We start from the raw sequence: 21439 nt of genomic DNA, 5'->3' as shown, positions 1-21439 counted from the left end.
TTCAACTGTGCTCACAACTCAGCGAAACATGAATAGAAGTGCTGGGGCTGTGTGTGTCTTCATGTTTTCAAAGAAACACAATTAAATACAGACTATTATGAAGAAATGAACATTCATTTACTAGCAAATAAAACAACGCTGTGAAGAAACACATGCATGACAACAGGTCTAAAATTTAACAAATTACTAAATCCAGACAAAAAGATTTAAATTGCAGAGGTAAGAAGAATGTTCCTATTACAAAGGAAGAAAAATGTCAGCATGATTTAATCATACTCAATAAATAGGCACTTCAATAAAGTATATATTTACACAGGCTTTCTGAATGCTAGGGCATCACAAAGTACTATGGCTTTATTACAATGGATGGAAGATGGCAGCTACTTAGAACCCAGTGCCAACATGGATTATAACAAATCCAGTGAGTATTTTGTTTTTCAATTATTCATAGAAAATTTAATCCTGATTAAGTATCCTTGGGCAGGAATTCATGGGTAGTTGATGACTGAAACCAACATTTATTTGAAATGCTTCTGTTAATTTAATCTGTGTATATGGCTTAATTATGATTGAATCCTCAATGTAAGAGAAATGAATTATATCAGGATTAAAATTCTAGTACCACATCACCCATTCCATTTTCTTTGCTCCCCCCATTCTTTCTTTTTTCTTTTTTTTTTCTTTTTTGAAAATGTGAGCCTGCTGTTTTAATTACCTTTATATTGCTATGTCTTCTAAGCTGCAGATAGTGTTTAGACCTTTATTACTAGTACTTTCACTCACCTTTATTTCAGAAAAGGTAAATGAGCCCTATTGCTATTCTCCTTGAAACTTCAACCAATATTAGTGGCAAAAAAACCCCTTTTGTTTTACACCATTAACACAGGAAAGTTTCCTGCAGCTTGTTGTAAACATTTCATACAGGTTTTCTAGAGGACTCTCCCTCTTTTGCTTCCCCTTCTTTTGCACTTATACATAAAATCATTTTTTTTCCCTGAAGTATGAAAATAGAAGGAATCTGTATTCATTATTATGCACCACACCAATTTCACAACCGGCCTCTTTCTAACTTGTTTCAGCTCGCAGTCATTTTAACAACTGCATTTTGAAAGGCCTTCGAACCTTGTACTGATATAAAGCAAGGATTTTTGCATAGTTGTTAATGGGAGAGAAAAGAGCCACTCTGTCACATAGCACAGCACCACGTGCTACACAGATACAGTCTTCAAAAGGAGCAGATTTGGGATTTTTCCACTCCACAACACTTGAACAGATTAATCTAGGGATCTTGTCAGGACGAGGGTCAGTGAAGAGTTCTCATATTATCATTCAGTTTTCCATAGAAACCAATGTATCACAGCTGTGACAAAAATAATCTGTGTACTTAGGTCATTATTGCACATTACATAACATTCTTCCTGAACATCTCAGAAGTGATGTCGACTTTTATGTCCAGAGGATACTGTTAGTGGCAATGTTACTGATGACAGTGAAGATACTTCCCAATATAAACTATGAGACAGAAAAAGTCTGTAGAGGATAACCATGGAGATGCACTGACAGAGGATAACGCCTATAGTAATAATCTGAAGACAAAAAGAGAAAAGGAAAAAATAAGTGAAAAACCACAACTTAAAAAAAAATTTAATTAGCACACTGTGCAAGTGCTTGAAGCTTAACTTTAAGCCTTTTAATACTGCAATAGTTACAAAAGACTTGAACATGAGTTTCAAGTCCAGGATTCAGACTCTCACACCTGTTTTCTTTTTTAAAAAATAAAGTCAGTAGATAGCCCTGGGCAAGTCACATACCCCTTCCGGCTGTCTCTGTGCTGGGGAATTTCAGACTTGCAATTCGTCACCCGTGCAGTTCCACCAGCAGAAGTGATATTTAGACACTCTATTCTTCCAACGAACAGGAAAAAAATAATCCTTCAGCCCACTTTGCACTAGTACAGTCACGGAATTATGAGGATAGTTATTTATCAGCCTCACTTAGCTAGCTCTCTTTTCAGTGCAAGTTTCTTCATCTGGAAAGGATGGGTAAGGCATCATTTATCAAATCAAGAGAGATCACTGCTGTTTCTGAGAAAGTGAAACTCCAAGCTTAAATACAGCCTTTTAAAATACATATTTTTCTTAAACAAATATAGTGTTTATTGATTATATATTTCTTAATTATATTGAAATGCATTTAAAGAAGAAAACACAGCTGAATTTTCATAATTTAGGAACTGCAGCTGCACACAGTAGTTCAACCTACCCCAAACACAAATACAGGGCAAATATAATCTTCCTATTCTGAGCTCAAATTATTGCAAAAAGAAAACAATTTCATTTACTGATTCCACCTCAGGAGATTGAGAGAACATCCCCTCTTCCTCCCCACAAATGACGAGGTTTTCACCCACCAACAACAGAAAGTATCTTGATGTGTAGGTTTAGAAGATTCTTTTTCAGGCTCCTCCTCTTGAAATGAAATGTGTTTCATTTATGTATTTTAGTGCAACGCTTTTTCTCCCTGTACATCCTCCATAAAAACAAATGCTTGGCTTCAGAAAATACTTGCACCCAAATGCACAGATGGTATTAATTATAAAGAAAAGATGCAAGCTTTACCGTGGAATGAGGTAGTCAACCACTTGAGAATAGTAGTGCACTTTATCTGAACACAGCAGGCTCCACAAACTAGTTCCCTAGTTCCCAGTATGCTAAGCAACTGAGAAACCCAGTAAGTCCACCTTTGTTTTTAACTATTTAGAGTTTACAAACCAAATAGCATATTTGGATAGATCTCTTAATCTAAAGAATACAGTTCAGCTACAGGTTCCCTGACCTATTTAGCCACACGAAGCTTTTAAATGATGAAGACTGAAAAACAAGCGAAAAAGAATCCACTGATTTATCTTGCTACTAGCTTTGTTAAAAGAGTCCCCAAGGTGTTTTTAATTAAAAAACAAACAAGCAAACAATAAAACAACATCAGCCCCTTCACATTTTCCTTTAATTTAACTTAGAAATGATTCCACCTCTATGATTCAAAGCCTTTGTAAAATCTGACTCACATTAGCATCAATGAGAGCTGTGTGACTAAGACTTTTCAAGTTGATTTGGGGTCATAAGATTAACAGCCTAAGAGCATGAGTTTGCTAACAAACACTAAACATGAAGAACAACTACTATTCAAATTTCATCTCTTTTATCTTGCCTGTACATACCTTTTCCCTTTGATATTCTCTGAATATTACAGAAATGGTTGCAAGACATGGGTGGCACAAAAACCAGAGAATGCAGGCCTGAAAGAGAAAAGTGCAAGTTATAAAATGACTATATGCCAGCTGAGAAGAAAGAGACGACAGTTACAGGAACTGTATTTACATTTCTGTCTATTTCATGAATCCACTGCTTACTTTTCAATCAACAGAATGAAAACCACACAATGAAAGGTGGGATTTCTGTTAAAGAAAGCTCTACACTCCTTGTCATATTAAAATGACTACTCAGAGTATGATGATAGGGTACGATTTATTCAAACCAGACATTTAAACATTAGCTTTCTTATGGAGTGAAACAGCTTAGTGCTTCAGTCAACTGCATACCACAATTATATTTACAGCAAAAGGGATCAGTTCACTCTGACGTGTCCCGTACTTTGGCAAAGGTGATATAGAACTCCCTTTTCAGCGTGCTTCTCTCTACTGTGATGATCTGGTAGAGACCAGCAGCCAGTGACAAAGCTAGGCAAACTCTGAGCCCAATAAGCAGTCCACTTGCTAAGCCATGGTGAGAATGGTAGCTGTGGTGATTAGTATCCTCAAACTGCTCCCAGATTAATAAAAAGCCCTGGAAAAGAACAACAACAGCAAAGCACATTTAGAGTAAATAAGATTACACTAAACCTCAATTAATCTTTGCATCACAGATTAAATTACCAACACAATTGGCCAGGCTCTACTCTGCTTGCTGGAGACCATCATGTTACACACACACATGGGTGGAGGCGGAGGGGGTGGTGGGGAAAGCACCCAACCCCAAACACTATCCTGGACTGCTTTTTGGCATTACCTACTACTCCAAGTGCAACTGTCAGGAACAGAGTTCATCTCCCGCATCCCTTTACTTCTATAAAGTTTGTCAATTTAAAGTTTCCTCTAATTTGGATGGAAGGAATGTAGTTTTGTAGCACAAGATCCAAAATAAGCACCTAGTTAAACAGTCAGCCTACTCAACAGGAAGCCCACTGAGCCGATCCTACAGAGCCATGGGGAGGTGTCTCTCTCCACTTGGGATCCACAACCTGTCAAGCTTGTTTCAGAGGCAGGCGACTACGCCTTTTCTTTCAAAATCCTAACAGGATTCACTTTTCTTTTTTAAATATGGGGAAGTAAGAGGGTGGTGCTGCTGCCCCTTTTATACAATAGCCTAAAGGCTCAAGCATTCACCCAGGTTGAACCTGCATCTCCCACAATCCCCTCCTTTGCCTAAAGGAGATCCAGCTCGCATCTCCCACCTCCTTGGAGAGCGCCCTGACTGCCAGGCTATGGGCTGCTCCTGGGTGGGCCACTCTCCACCCCTTCTCTTGAAGCTGTGCCACCATGGAGAAAAAAATCCAAAATTGGCTAGGTCAGAAAGTGTGAGCGAGCCTGACTCTGCAAGTAGCAGCTCCCGAACCGCCCAGGGACAGGGAAAGGGAGCGTGGCAGGTTCCAAGTGCTGCTCCAACATCTGGACAGATGCTCCAGCCAGCAGATCGCTGCGTGAAAGGCCGTAATCCCCCTTAGCTCCACCAAATGCAGGGCATTTCCTGCAGAACCCAATCCTGTGGGAGTACTGTGAGAAAGGTCAGCGGTAGACAAGGGAATACCGAGTTTCTGGATCTCGGCTGGGCAGAAGGTAGTTGCCAACTTTTACAGCTGGGTCTTGCTGAAGAACATCCTTGTGGGACTCAGGGAATGTCCAAGTTACAAGCTAGAATGCCCATAAAAGTTGACACTCTTCTGGCATCATGTAGCAGCTGAGTGGCATTTTAAGACTTGAAAATACAGCACAGTCTAGCCCCCCTAGTGCACATATCTACCTTGCACTTCGGTTTCAGGGGAAGCAGCCTTCTGAACGGAGGCAGTCAAGTGTGCTTATAGCTGAGGTCGCTCTGAAGGCCTGAGGAAGGAGACATTGGTTGCCCCAGTTTAGAGATCTAAGTTAGTCCGATTCAGATGGGTTAGTTTTCCCTTAGAATATCCATAAAGGGCACACGCTCGCTCTTCCCTTCCCCTATGCAGACCATGGCACAGCAAGTGCAACTGCTGTTGTTTTATTTGCTTCTCAGCTGCCAGGATGGAAAAGGAAAGATGCGAGGGGCCAAGTGTTTAGCACACACACCTTAACACTACTTACTGCTAGTAAATAATTATGACTGCTGTTCTTTAAATGATCCCAACATAACACTCCATTTGTGGGCAACTCCCATAGAACACCTCCGTATTACCACAGAGAATCCTATCAAAAAGTAGGAAAGAAATAGAACTAAAAGGCTGCTGAAACCCTAAGAGACAGCACAGCATTTGGCAAGCAGGCAGATAAAAGGGAACAGAAGCGGAAAACATGGATAATTATCTTTGGTGAGAAACCAATGAATTCCCATTGCAGAAGTTACTTTGATTCAGGCAGAACTTGCACAGGCAACAAAGGAGGGTCCCACAAGTGACAGAATCACTGTAGTTTGATAGAACATCACCCTTGGCATTAAAGTGTGAGGATGGCCAACCTCTCTAACCACCCTGGACTGGATGTACGCTGCCCGAGAAAATTAAACAGCAAAAAATCCTGCATAGAATCTGACACAAGCGTGTAACCTGGGTAAAAAAATATGGAAAACTGATGGAGATGGAACTTCGATACTACTCCAAAAAGATATTTTTGTGGATCCCAGGCACGCGTCAACATTAAATGGCAGAGCTCATATGGGTTTGACTTTTCCTTAACCTTCTACCAAAAGCAGGAGAGCGGACTACATGAGAAGATGACAAATAGCTGGAGTAAATGAACCATCAGGGTAAAGTCCAGGTCCGAGTGGGAAAATAGTGTCTGACTGCAGGGTGTGCTCTGGACTGTCCCTTTAAAGAATAAAACCTGTGCCAACAACACAGAAATCAGTTGATCAAAGAGTGTGTGCAACGGCAGCAATGTAACATCAGAGAAGTACAGCTTCCTTCAGCTTCACTGTGCTATTCCAAAATAAGCAGGTGGCAGAGACGAACCCATTAGCGCACTAAGCTGGAAACCTGGCCCAGGTGAAGCTGCCCCATGTGTCATTCCTCTTACTACAAAAGTTGGAACCACGCTGACTAGAGAAAAGTAGTATTCTGAAAAAGAGAAATACATAGCATTTGTACTATGGAGTTTTTTTTAGAGTATAATGGATTATGCGACCTAGTCTCTGAGGGAAGTGCTTTCACAGACAAAGATGATATTGAGGCCCAAATTTCTTTGGCTGTGTCACAGAAATTAAGGTCAATAAGCCCCGACATCCCTGCCTTGACCACTGAAAGGCAGACATCAGCTCACTTGGCTGTGATATCAGGCACAAGCTGAAAACAAACAAACAAACAAACAAAACAAACAACCCACACACAGACACCAACTCATTCAAGCAGAAATCAGAGGCTTTTTTTTGTCGGCATTGAGCAGATCTACGTTGCAGCTCTGAAAAGAGCTCAGAGAAGAAATCAGGGTGAATAACCTTCCTAATTACCCAGCACAACCACCCTGTTCAGGCTGTCTACAACAGAGCTGGATGAGATGGGTAAGTGCACAACTGAAAGGCTGGCTCACACTAGTTATACCAAACATAAAAGTCAGTTTCTTCTTGACAAGGTAAAGGAGAATGATGGTCCCCTTGTTTACACAGTAACACCTGACACCACCTGTGTCAAAGGTGTTCAAAACACCTGCCACACCTGTGCACACATCTTACCTATCTTGGGTCTCCGTGGACAAGAACAACTGACCAGTACCCATCTCCCTCTTAAACTGCTACTAAAATGTTTGCCATGGACATCACCCTGATGTTCCAGACATACAAGTTTATCCTCCACAACCACACAAAGAAGTACCAGACACTTCTCTTCTACCATGAGGAAACAATTATGGAGTAGTTCTTCATCCCTCCTGCAATGCCAACATTGATTTTATGGTACTTCAAGATAACATACCAATCTCCAGCCAAAGCAGGTTCTCATGGGACAGATTGCTGAAAGAGACAAGGGGAAGAGGGAAAGGAAGTGGCAGAAAGGTGAAGTGGATTAACTAACTGCTTCTAAACATGTTTAGTACTTTGGTATCTGATGCTATTCATTGTCAAGACAGGAAAAATGTTTTAGATATGGGGTCAGAGGCAGAGGAAAGGAAAAGCATACACTAATTCTGAGCATATCTAGGGGTGTATCTTAGAGCCTAAAGGTCTAATGCAGTAAGAGATGATGTGCATTTTCATCAGCATCAAAGCTATCAGTTTTTCTTCCGGAATCAACGCAACCTCTCCAACCAGCCCAGATAGGTGACACTACTTAGGTCATGGGAGAGGCCTAGATCATCAATGAAATGTTCTGGACAAATCTTGCATCTCAAGAGCAGGGAGCAGAAGCTTTAACGAACAGTGGCCTGAAAATCCCTTGCTTTGAGGTTGACGGAAAGAACAAGCTAAGGCAGAGGGAGATGCGGATGGAAGATCTGTCCCTCCTTGGAGATGTAAGCTCTTATAGCCACAGAGACCACAGAGATTTGCTGACTTGTAGGCTACATCTACCCAACACTGACAGCAACCTGTAAACACATCCCAGGAAATTGCTTGTGTTTCTGAAAGAATGAATACAATTCATAGCACCAGTATAAAGAGTTAAAAAAAAAAAAAAAAAAAAAAAAAAAAAAAAAGCATGTGTTTGCAGGGTTGGAATAGCTGGAATAGTTTTTCCAGTTAAAACTGCAGTTAACTTGAAGAACAGCAAGTTTCCCCAGGCTGTCCAGCTGCTCAACTTCCTTCTTGTCTACACGGGCAGATGTCCCTTTGATTCAGCTGCAATGAGCGAACAGGAGAACTTCAAGTTGTATGCGCTTCTCTATAGCTACCTGAGTCCTCAGACACTAGGAATTTGCTATCAATTCTCCTCTGAAGAGACACAGAAGTACCAGAAACTTCCAAAATACTTCAGTCATCTCCAAAATAACCATTTCCAAGTTTACTACTACTAACAGACCCAAGAAGAGGGCAGGTAATGTAGAACATCAGTAAATTAACACAGCTTAATTTTCATATTCTGTTTCATGGGAATGTATATGGGTTCCATTTCTCTCTATAGCAACTCCTGACAACAGCTCTGATTATCCACACAAGTCTGCTCAGCCTCTTGTATGGAAGCTAGCTCTAACTTGAAAATCCTTGCAGAAGAGTAGAATAGACAGAATTAAACCTAGATTAATTCATGTTTTTATAAATAAAAGTGCTCATTGATTGTCCTGTTACAGCACATCCAACACTCATGTCTATCCAGACAGGCCAGCGAGCAATGGAGTAATCCAGAGAACGAAGCTTTAAGATCAGCACCTTTGACAGAAATGATGTTGTCTGGGTTCTGCTTCCCTAAGCTCAGGAACTGCATTCAGTAATAAAGAAATCTGGGAAAAGGAATATATTGCAGGTACTGGGCCAGGAGGTGGAAGACTCCTCTCTAGAATGGGTGGGATGTTCTCGGAGTCAGGGAAGCCTTGCTGGAGACAGAAGGCACTGCGATGGGGTGCAGAACCACCCAAGCAAAGACTCTTGTCACCCCTGACATTCTCAACAGAAGGAAAATGTAGTAGAAAGATGCTTGCCTGATGGCTGATTTTGTGCCAATGCTTCAGTGCTGCTGAAACAGCCAGTGCAGGTGCAAAATGGACCAGAGCTGGGAAAAGCAGCATGTATGTATGGTGTTTGTTCTAATTTTTACTACAACAAAACAACAAAAAAGATCCAAAAAAGGATACTGAGTGTCCTTTCCATGTAAATTGAAAAGGAAACAATAATAACAAAAATTTTTCCAGTCTCAATTGAAAGAACACTAACACACCCATACACATGTACAAGTGGAGACGCACAAATAAAATTAAGTACTTGCCTTAGAAGTCTTTACTACCAGCATGTAAAATTTCTGCTGCTGGATGGGTGTCAGATTGAAGTGTAATGAACCTACCTTGAAATTTCAACAGTCCAACCTTAACAGTCTTTAGTTTAGGTTCTTAATTAGAAAGAATGCTGTCAGCTCCCAGGTACTTTTAATGTTCTAGTAGTCAATTTACTCAGTTTGGAAGCCATACTAATTACAAATACTACTCAAATGTCACAAAACTTAATCTCTTCCTCATTATTGTCTCCAGTTTCTCCCTGTTCTTCTCATTCTTAATGGCTTCCAGATTCTCTTGTCTTTATGCGCGATTTAAAAAAATTTGTTTACAAAAGGCACCACCAGGGTTGGATGATCTCCATTACAATTTACTTTTAAGTTACTAGTTTACTTGGCTTTCTAGTTTATATTAATGGAAATATTTGAATTAAATTATGTGTCAGACCATTTGTATATTTGCAAGACCAATCCTGCACGTCAACCTTTTAAGAATTCTCTTATACTAACTGAAAAGACTACTAGCTATACTGTTAGAGTAGTTCTAAGAGGAGAACACTGAGGGTGTAGTTTGAAATCTTTTTGGCGAAAAGAAATTCTTGGCTTTCTTCCCAAACTCTATGTTCACCCCCTTAACCCGCCCAACAAAACCCATTGGTTGTACTAATTACAACATTATAACGTGATACTACAAGCCAGTAAAATAATTGTGCTAAAATCTCCTGAATCTCCTCCTCCTCTTGTTTTTTTTTTCCTCCCTTCTTTTTTTGGAATCTAGATAATTTCACTGATTTGGTTTACAGTTTAATGCTACAAACAATTGGCACACCAAGAGTTGGAAAACTGTGGGAACTTCTTAAGTGGTTTTCCAGCTGAACAAAAACATATTGTGCATCTACATCTTAAATTGTTAAAGTAAAGAAGAGGTGTTGTTACCTATTAGATATACTGGGTGCACATTATGCTGTGGGCTTTTTTTTTCCAGTCTTGATACTCCCTCCCTCATAAAACATTGAAATTAGTTGGTTCATAGTTCTGTCATACCTAATAGCAGCTGTATATTTCACCATAAATATAAATATAAAATACAAACCTGTGTAACAACAACTGCTACGGCAATGCCAGTAGATGTTGGAGTAGAATCCCACTGAAGAGGTCTGCTGTAAGATTTCTTCATTCTGCCTATTGTCCAACCCATACACAGACTCAACAATAAATACAGCATTTGTATCTGAGAGACTATGTCACACACTGTTGGAAACAAAAGGAATATAAACAGAGTCATAAGAACAACAACAAAAAAGTAATAAAGATTTTCTACAGAAAAGAAAGAAAGAAAGAAAGAAAGAAAGGTATATACCCACAAAGGGAAGATGGACATTTGACACTTCGACTAGCTGAGGTTGTTTTGTCACAAAATGTGGCTATTTCAATGACCACATAGTTCACCAGCAGCTCTCCCCTGCTTAGGCTTTAATTCTGCAGCAACATGGGCAGGGCACTGCATCCTTCCAAACGCCACTCTGGTTGTGCTGGAGAAGTCTGGGCCGAGGAGTCCAGACAGCATAAACAGATTTACAAATGCTAACAGACTAAAATCATAATATGTGTGTACTGACTATACTATATATTTCATTCTGCTAATATGAAACATGATGGAATTAACTCCTTTGTTCCAGCAAACTTTCTTGTTCAAAAAAAGATGGTTGCATGTACTTTAAATCATTCATATTTTATCTTAAGGATAAAGAATCTTGCAATAGAAAGTACCTTAAGGACAAATTCCACTCTTAGATACATAAAGAAAAAAAAAAAAAAAAAAAAAAAAAAAAAAAGCTAATGAGTAACCCTAATAGAACTTAATTTGGAGAAACAATCTGTCTGCACTTTATTTCATTAAATGTAAACGCCTTTTTCCTCATATTGCTGTGTCCATTTTTGCTCTATTTGAAACAAACGGCATGCACAATATAAAGTTACTCTTTTAATCAGTGTCTCAAACCTGTGTTTGAAGCTGTAGCTGATTAAAAAGAAATCATCAAGTTAGTATATTCAAGGCTTTACTCATTAGCCTTGCTGAAATGCTACTGTCATCAGAAAGAATTCTAGGTTACTTTCAAGTCCAAACACTAGCTTTAGGAATTATTCAGTACGTTCCAGTCACAAAGTTACATTCTCTGAAGCAAACCATTAGCGGGATAGCCCTAGAAAAAATATTACCTGAGCTTATGGAATGCCAAATCAGTGTCACAATCTCAAAGTATGGAAAAAAAAATTTAATCTGGGTGTTTTAAAAAGCATTCACCGATTTTATAGTCAGTCACTCCTGAAACTAGCCTCTTCTCTATGTAAAAGCTATAGGCAGATATTGTTTCTCAGTCACATCTTGGATGTAGATACTGTTGTGCTTTCGTGTAGCAGCAATTCATGTGAATTCCCAGATAAAATGGTACAAGACAAAGACTCAGTACACGCTATTAACTTTGATGGATCAAACATGTTGTCTGAAACTAAAAAGGGTCTTTACCATCTAGAGAAATTCCTAAAACAACCATCCCACTGTATCCAAGGTAGGTACAAAGCTGTGCACAACCAAAGTGGGAAGAAATGCGTCCGATTCCATCACAATCCATCTTTTCGTGCATGTTCATCAGCCATAATAATCTTCTTTGACTTTTCCGGTTTTGATTTTGTCAAAAGTTAAAGGATTGTCAACTACTTGTGCTACTTTCGAGTATCAGAATTATTCATGTGATTATGTGAGCTTAGGTGATTATGCAAATTTAGGTGATTAATTAGGTTTGGGGTCAGGTCTTTATGCACAATAAAAGCTAAATGATGTTGGGAAAAAATATAGTTGCCAGGCATACTATCTAAACAGTTTCCAGTGTAAAAAAAATAAATAAATAAATCTGACCCTACTGAAGTTGATGGGAATTTTGAACACCAACTTTTAACTAGGATTTTACTTTTAATATGGGAAAAATGGCAGTACTTTCAATCTCCAAACTATACTTCTTATCCATTCTTCAGTGCTGTAACTGAAACTGAAGCTTTCCACATTTCTATTCCTTCTGCTTTCTTACTCTTTTGGCACCAATGCATTTTAAAATCAGTAGGGAAGGAAAACTCTTAATTAAATCTCTTAAATGTAGCTATTAATTTGAGAAATATGATTTTATTCCTATTATTTTCTGCTTTGAGAAAATACAACTGTGGTCTTTACTATATTGCGTATGCATAAAATCTAAGACCAAACACTTCATGGTGCATTACAGTTGACACTGGATTTTTCGCTGGGGAAGAACCCTTACCCTCCATTTAATATCTTTTCAGAAGACCAGAAAGAAAGTTTAATAACACAGTTGTTAGAAAGACTGCAAGGATTTGCTAGTTCAAATGTTCTAAAGAAGAAAGGGCATCAATTACGGTGGTTTCAAGCGCCATCAAGAGGCTGTTAATTCGAACTGCAAGTGTTACAGTGGACTCCCTGCAGGTGTTTTCCTGTATACATTGTTACTCTACGATACCATCAAAGTACTGCTTTCATGGGGTACTTTAAAACAAATGAAAGTAGCATGTTTAGTTTGGAAAGAAACCTCTGACTAGTGCATTTTAGGATGGGATGTTACAGAAATTCAGTTCTAATGAAAGCTCAGAATACCTATACAAAGCTGAGAAAAATGCTTTGCTAACATCAATTCTTGGTGTAAGCATCTTTTTGCATGATTCTTTGTCATAGTGTTTGTGCTTTAAGCCACTTCCTTTCTCATTAAAAGGTAGTGACATGCCCAAGATCATAATCTAGTCCAACAACAGCATTAGATAATGCATTATATAGGTTAATATATAGGGATGCATTAAAAAAAAAAAAAAAAAAAGCAAGCATACTCACATTCTGCCAGACTTCCCATAAAAGGTGTTCCTATTCCATCTTTAGAATAACTGATAAAAGAGTAAGAGATGATATTTAAATGAGTCATTCCTAAATTTATATTCTCTATCAAAAGTACACTTAGGAAATGATGTAGTTTTAAAAAGTCATATCTATGTTCTGTCAACAATCACCACAGGAAAGATCACGTACTGATCTTTACAGCATCTTCAAATACTACAATTAAAAGCAAATGCAAGTAAAGATACCTTGAGAAATGCAGGTAGTTGGCAAAAGCTGAACCAGCTTGCAACAGCAATGCAATTGACAGCACCTTTAACACAGTATGCATAGGTCCACGTTTCTTAATTGTTTGCCATAGGGACTGTGCATATATGCAGGCAGTTAAGAAGTATGCTAGGACAAGCAGGAAAAAGAATTCATGTAAACCTGCAGGAGTAAAAAGTACAGATTAGTTTTATATATAAAAAAAAAATGTTACCAGCAGCACAAAACCACATTTTAGGCAATATTAATTAATAATCTCCCCAGAATGAAAATACATGTAAAATGATTAAATTCTAGCTTATTTTATCCAAATCCAAAAAAAGTCAGTTTTTCAGGCATCTGATTATAACCTGATTTGACAAAGTATATTTTTACTCAACAACACATTTGCTTAGTTTAAGAGATATTCTGTTCATAATATAAATAGTTTTGTAGCAAATACTGAAATAAAGTTGCCTAGTTTCTTAACAAGCGGAAAATAATTGCAGCCAGTTTTGTCAGTCAAAATCATTTAATAAATGACTCAAAATGAGTTTGGGTTTTGTGTCAATTTTTAAAGGCACAACCTGAAATGATAACAACCCTGAACATATTTCCATAGGATCTGTATAACCACTGGGTGTCACTCATCCTCCACATAAAATAAAAGTACAGGAAGTCTAAGAAGTAGAGAGGCTTTCTCCTCCCGCCCCGCTCTCCCCTTTCTCCCAGAGAAAGAGAAATCTAAAGAAAAGCAGAAAAAAAAACAGTTATAATTTCATAGAGCAAGGCCCAAAGGTTTTGACACCATCTGTGAAACAAGAGTACTGGAGCTTTTTTCTAGCACCTGCAAGCTTTGGAACCTGTCATATGACCTATGAGAGGGTCAAAAAGCCTGGCATTAAAAAGTGTATAAAGCAAAAATGGGTAAATAGAAGTTTCTCACAAAAAAAAAAAAAAAGTTTTTCTTCCTTAGCCTTCCAGGAACCCAAGTACTTTTTTTTCTCCAAAAAATCAGATTCTGACTGTTGTTTTTTTACTCCAGCAAAACAATTTTGTTAAAAACTTTAAAAACTTCCAATCAGTTCTAATCAGAGAACAGAAACAGAGCAATTATACTCATTTCAATATCTTAGCTGAAGAAAATCATTGGAGTTAGATGAATTCTGATATTCTCTAGTACCATAACTTCTACTAGTTATCTACTAGTCAGAATATAAGGCAACGAAATGGGAGAACAAGAGCATAAAGATTTATATACTCATTAAAACAGAAGTGTCAGAGCCACTCTGGTTTTCCCAACCTCCTATAAAAAGGCAAAATTTATGTCTGACAAAAAAAAGCATGTATTTTGGATCAAATCTCTTATTTTTTCTTTCACTCTATCTTTGTGCTCCAGAAGCAGAAGTTGGCAAGATTTAAGAGCAGGATATTTTTCATTATCAAGAATGGGAACATCTGAAAAATCAACTAGCTTTTAATAAACAGTAAAAAAAAAATCAGGACAGAAAGCATCTGGCAGCCAAAGACATTACAGCTGATAGGTCAGAGAACAAAAGGATTTAAAAGAAATTTGCATATATTTGTATTCCAATGCAGGAGAAAATAAAAGTGTAACTGACTTTCCAACAGATCAGCGAGCAGATCTAGCTCACTCTGTGGTCATAGGATTCCTAAACACAGGGAAAATAGTGTGTACATTGCTGGGGCAGTCGGCAGGGGAGGCCCAACTACTATGGATTTCAGCTTCAAGTATAGCTCAGATTGAAGATCACTATTTTATATATATATATATATATATATATATATATACATACACACACACGTGTGTGCGTGTGTGTAGTAGATATGACCATTATTTCTGACTTTTAAGCAACTTACACATGTCAGGGGGAAAAAAAGACAGGTACCTTAGAGTACCTGACTTTAAAGATTTTCAAACATCAAATGCTGCCTGCTTGGTCAGCTGCTCCTAGAAATCCTAGATTCTTATCTCGTAAAATGATAGAAGATTATTTGTTAGGCATGGGAACCCAGCCCTCCTCTCTCAAGGAAACATCATAACAACAAACTTACAGTCTCAAGCCTTGTAGCCTGCTTAATTTTGAGATCTCATGTGTTAGGGGCACAACTCGAAATTTAAGGGAGACCTAACTAAAACCACCTGTAACTATGTAGTTTATTTTTTTTTTAATGAAGGAGGAAAAACAAAAAGCTGGATCTTTTCTGTGGCATTCTAACATTCTAAACTGTACACTTCACAAAAAAAGAAAAAAAATATTTTCTAAAGCTGCCATGAAAAAAGAAATCCTCATAGGCTGTTACTAACTTCAGGATTCAGAGCAGAGCTGCAGGTTCGGCTTCTAAATGAACAGAGCACATTCCTCTGCAGCTATGGAAGGGATGAGCGGCAAGGCTCATCCCATCTCCTATTTTTTAGCTCTGAATAGCTGCATCCAACACATTTACACTTCTTACCACACACCCTAGCTTTTCCGAGTTCTACTTCAGAGTGCTCAAGCCTATTACAAAATTTACACAGAACTCAGCTGCCTTGCTAGAAAGTACTCTTCTTTATTCTACTTTAAGGGTCGGATAATGTCTTAGACTGTGTTTGCCTCTTGATTTAGCAGGCTAATGCTGCCTTTGGGGAAAAACTGAATTAACCTGTAATTCACTTTTGGATGTAAAATTCACTAAAGTACAAACTATGCTTTCAGAGGAACTAGTGCAGTTAATAAAGAGACTAACTTAAAGAGCCTGCTCACATAAGCCTGAGAAAAGGAATGATTTACAGCGCACTTTCTTAGAGACCCCACTAAATATTTCAATGTGAAGATTTTCTTCCCTTCAAAGAGAAAGCTGTCCTTGTTCCCTCTACATCCTCTTGAGACCAAGAACAGCAGCAAAATGATTGATTCTTTGCATAGCTAGATGCGTATGTGTTGGCAGACTTAGCCTGCTGAGCTCTTCCCTTAGAACAGTCCCAAGTTAGTGCCATATTGACAAGCGAAGCTGAGTATTGCAGTGATGCCTATGTAGATGGATTGGGATCAACAAAACCATACAGTTTTTTTCTAGGCACTTTCTTGTCTGTGATCTTGAGTCACATCCAGAAGTTCTCCTCTGTAGGTTTACAGGTTCAAAATTACATTTCTTAAATAATAACCACAATGCCTGCAGCCTCTCACCAACTTATTTGGAAACATCTAAACACTGACTTGGAATTGTACTGGCAGAAAGACTGTGTTGTGTGTGAACTCACGCTACACTGAGTCAAAGCTTAAACAGTTAAGGAATGTCGAGAATAAATTCACTAAATTCAGGAATTAAATTCACATTGAAGCGAAAGCTTACAATTTCAAAGGGAAAATGCTTATCAGTAAAGACATAAATATCAGGCCTCCTTGTGCATCTATTTTGCTAATGAAAGAAGTTTTGGACAGTCACTCTAGAGAAAGGGAAGGCTTTATCTGTAAGATTAGAAAATTTAATAGAATTCACTCTTTGAAAAAAAAAAAAGAAAGAAAATGAAATGTAAGAAACTGTTGCCAAGTCCCCAGTTCCACACTTTTCCATGCACTTTCAAGTAAGTATTGATTATCTGGGTGATCAGATCCTTAACTTACAAAGCAATCCTTAACTTAAAAATCTAATCTTAAGAAAAAAAAATCTTACCAGATTCCCCTGCGCTAAAGTGATCTAATGGATTCCCTTCTGCATCTGGGTTTAGTAAGACCATTTCAAATTGAATATCCTCGGATTCAGAATAATTCTCCTCGCAGGTAAACTTGTCTACATAAAACACATACCATGTTTCCGGATAAGGAACCTGGGACACTGTCAGATTTTGCTCTGTGTGGTTCACAGTCACTTTGAAAGAAAACAAACAAACAAAACAAAAGCTGGAGTAAGTACTTGAGTAATCTTTTTTGTTTTTTCAATAGAATTAACCTTTGAAAGAAAATCTAAATTGACATCATCACTTATAAATGGTATATAAACAACATACAGTGAAAAACAATCTTTGTTTTGGAATGCAGCCACGGCACCAAAGAACCAGCTCTCCATCCACATCTTCGGTTTCAACTAGGTGCAGTCGCGGGCTAGTGAGGACACGTGCAGCATTCTGTAGTTCAGCTTTGGGGTTTGCTTGGGACAGCTCCATTCTGCCAGAAGATGGTAAGTTCATAAAGCTTCTACTGTCTTTGGCAATTTCCACCTTCTTGCACAGTGCCCAGCAGAATAGCTACTCTATATTAAAGGACACTTACGCAAACAAAAATAAATATAAAATACCCCTGGGAAATTTATTCTACTCGATTTTCAATGATATGTTGAGCACTGAACAGGAACGGTGACAGAAGAAAACAGTAAAAAAATATCATGCATGCTTTAAAGGTGCTATTGATCTGAGTACGATTCTTAACAAGGGCAACTATTCATCACTACACCCCGAGATGAACATTTGCTGCAAATGAAATCTGTAGCTTTGTGTGTTGAACTGCGAAAGTTACAAGTGCTGTTGCATTGATTACTGAACTCTAGTGTTAGTCAGCTCAATCGCAAACAAAAGCCTTCCTCTGTAGAAGAAATGATGAAATAATTAGTCGGCTATAGATGAACTCACTAAAATAAATTATGATAACAATGGCTAAGGATATGATGAAAAAAAAAGGGAAGATTCAAAGGCCTCCCATATTACAAAATTATCATTACATGATAATAAAGCCAAACTGTAAAACAAGGCAGCATAACTCAGACAAATTAATTTTCACCAATGGCCTACAGACAAAAATGAAAAAAAAATGGCTATGAGGGTGTGAAGAAAACAAAACAAAACACAAGAAAAAAAGAAAAGTTTTCAGGTAGAAAGTTTCCCTGTTACTGCATGCTTGGACTAAACACTCCCACCTTACAAACAGTTATTTCAGAATTTCAGAGGTATCTGCAGCAGGCTCTGTCTGTGTTTTTTTTTTTTTTTCTCCTCTCTCACTACTGAAAAAAAGAACGTCACAACTCAAAATGTACTTCTGTCCACTGCAAACATTTATAAATATAACCTTATACAAAACAAAAAAACAAAAAGCGTTAGTGGAAAGAATAAGTAAGAATTTTATTCCAAGCAGAGATCAAAAAGTCTCTGTACTGAATGAGTAAATGAAACTTCATCCAAACATGTAACTCAGCACTGCACAAATGAGAACACAAGGCTAGAACCTGCCATGAAATTTGGTTGTTTGCATTTGTCTCCCACCATTTGCCACTTAACCAATACACTTGTTACTCCAGCAATACATTAAGTTACAACTTCCAGTCAAAGTCCTCTGCAGCAAGCAAGCAAAGTAATCATATATCCTTGCAATCATTTCATTTTTTTTAATTGTCAGCAGATCGAAGTCCCGCTTTCACTTAAGTTGATGCAAAGTCCAAATTCACTGAAACATCAGTATTCTAAATACCTAGATAAGAATTCTTAAGGGGAAAGAAGTAGCAACTCACTTGTCAGCTGAGCTTTAGAGAACTTCTCTGTACAGCTGTGTTGCTGGGCACCGTTGTGTAGCTCCTGCCATTCCTGCGCTTTGAACAGGTGAAGTCTGGCTTCTTTTGTCACAGCTACTGCCACGTTGTTGATTCTGACACACAGAACGGCATGGTCACCTCGATATGAAAATAACAAAATAACTATTCTTGCCTTGATGCCAGTTATAGAAACAACAACAAAAAAAGCAACAGGTAACAAGCAATAGAACTAAAGTTTCACTTTATTTCTAAAACTTTTACCACTCTTTCCATAAAAGTCTGTACTATCTTTGTTAAAAAAAAATTTACAATGTCAGCAACACAATCATGCATACACAGTTCTTAGTGAAACATGGGTGAAAATTTAAGTGCCATTATAAGCCTCCTCTACTTCAAACAACCTTTTTTCTAGCCCACTTTTTTCTTCCATGCCTTCTCCTCTTCTCCACTTCCAAATCATCATCTTTTCCTTTACCTACTCCAAATTAAGTGTTCAAATAAAGACACGATTGGTTACAATAACTGATTCAAAGTCATTTGTAACTTTTTTTTTTACCATGATTAACAGCATCAAAGTCTATCTCTTCAGTCTAATGCCAGAAGAACTTGAGTAAATGGATCTTCATGTTATATTCAGAATAGAACTAAAATAGTTGCTTAGAGATGACATAAATCATTACTAACAAACTTACAGAGAAAACTAAACCTTTAAATGTTCTCTAATCAGACTAGCCACATACTTCATCTTGATATGCAGAAATATTTTGTCTTTTCAGAACAAGCTCCTTTAGCACAATTTATCGCCTGGGTAATTCAGCAGTTCCCAAACACACTTTTACTACATACTGCTAAGCACATCTTTAAGTGCTAAGCACTACTCTAAATTAAAATATAGGGCTTGACAAGACTAGAAGTACATACTGGAGAAAAATCAATCAGTATTACAAGAACTCAAGCTTACTCAAACTTACACCACTTTAGATTTTTTAAACGGTGACAATAACCTCCTTTCCCACCTACCCTGGGCATGAGGTGGCTGCTGGTAAACAGACCACTACCAATCTCAAATAAGCCTTTGTCAGGAAAGGCTTGTCTATTCAGAGCCTGCCACAAGACAGTAGTCCTACAACACAAAACTAAAAAAAGCGATCTCTGTAAAACTTTACATGGGAAATAAGTCATCTATATTTCTAATGAAAAAAAAATCTGAAAAATTACCATCAAGTTCTAAAAAAAAAAAAAAAAAAAAAAAAAAAGCTCATACAGCTTTCACTGACACCCGGAATACACATGCATGCAGAAGAAGGAATATTTCTCAGGAAGGATGCCACGTTAACAAACTTGTATAATAAAATACACTCGAGCATCTAAAACATCCATCTTGAATCTTGATGTTCTTGTCTCAGTTTTAAGCAAGACGTTTTGTTCTCCTCAGAGCTATTTAGGGCATTTCTGCCATCATCCTCTAGGACATCGATAATTATTTTTATTTTCAAGTCACTCCCTATCTCCCCCACACAATCGCTCAGCTCTCACTGACTTTTCCCTAGGTCAGAAATTTTTTCGCTTTCCTCTCACACTACTCCTGCGGGCTGGGAGGAATCTCCACACACATCCGTAGCACTATGGTCACAGCTCTTTCAATGCCCGCTGCAGAACTTTTCTGCCACAAAGCCAACCAAAAAAAAGAAATCAGTTACAAGCTACTGAAACGCTGACCATATAGAATGCACACGCAGATCAGCAAAGACCTATTGCATACAGTGCTCGCTGTATTTGCAAGTCACCCCTTTCTTCAAAGCAAACCTTCAGCACAGTGTCCCCTCTAACACGGCTCTGTCCCATTGCTAAGCTTTTTAGCAATTACGAATTCCTAACAGTTTTATTCTTAACATTATTAACGCAGGAAAGAAAAACTTAACACAGGAGAGGAAAAAAAAAACCCTATGAAGGCTATCAGGTGGGAATTTACATCCTGATGCACGACAGCATTGAGGGGAAAAAAAAAGAGCAAAACGTGTTAAATAGCACTGCCACCTCTGTCATTTCATTTGCTTAATAGCCGAGTAATCCCATTAGTAAACAGGGCATCTCCAGCAAAGTTATAACCTCCTCTCCACACCCGCCTAGGGCCCGCGAAGGACAACGCAGCACAGAGCGGCCACGGCGGTGCTTTATTTTCTTTCCCTCCCGCCGTTATTAATAAAAATCGACACCACAGGAGCCCCCGAAGTTTCCGGCCCCTCCTACCCGCGGCCCCCCTAACGGCTCTGACACGACGTAACGGTAGGGACGGCGGGCCGGGAGGCTCCTACCGTGGAACTGGAAGCGCGCCACGGGCCGCCAGGGCTCGCGGCGGGCGGCAGCGCTGGCGAAGCCGCCGCGCAGCGTCTTGGCGCCGGCGCGGGCCCAGCCGCAGGCTGCGTACAGCAGCCACAGCAGCCGCCACCGCATCCCGGCGCCGGCCGCGGCCGTTACCCGCCTCACGTGACCCCAACGGCCGCCACGGCCGCGCGCGGGCGGGCGGGCAGGAAACCAATGGGAGCCGCGCACCGCCGCAGGGGGCGTGGCCAAGGCGGCGAGCCCCTCCCCCCGCCCCGTCCTCTGCCACGACGTGTCCGT

At 38.9% G+C, this 21439-nt stretch overlaps 1 protein-coding gene across 1 annotated transcript; it reads right to left on the bottom strand.

Annotated features, from left to right (window-relative positions):
• Positions 1-1255: 1255 nt before the first annotated feature.
• Positions 1256-21287, bottom strand: GPR180 (G protein-coupled receptor 180). The gene is made up of 9 exons (XM_088523304.1): positions 21133-21287; positions 18797-18955; positions 16973-17167; positions 13297-13477; positions 13049-13098; positions 10247-10404; positions 3651-3842; positions 3218-3295; positions 1256-1586 (listed from the first exon to the last, which is right to left on the bottom strand). The coding sequence occupies exons 1-9, from the start codon at positions 21269-21271 to the stop codon at positions 1428-1430; spliced, it is 1311 nt and encodes a 436-aa protein (XP_088379430.1). The 5' UTR covers positions 21272-21287; the 3' UTR covers positions 1256-1427.
• Positions 21288-21439: the final 152 nt, after the last annotated feature.

Source organism: Tinamus guttatus, unplaced genomic scaffold, assembly GCF_059628265.1.
Source record: "Tinamus guttatus ecotype Peru unplaced genomic scaffold, ASM5962826v1 Tinamus_guttatus_pri_ptg000180l, whole genome shotgun sequence".
Taxonomy (NCBI): Eukaryota; Metazoa; Chordata; class Aves; order Tinamiformes; family Tinamidae; genus Tinamus; species Tinamus guttatus.
The sequence above is the reverse complement of the archived record's forward strand: the minus strand, read 5'-3'. Positions and strand labels throughout refer to the sequence as shown.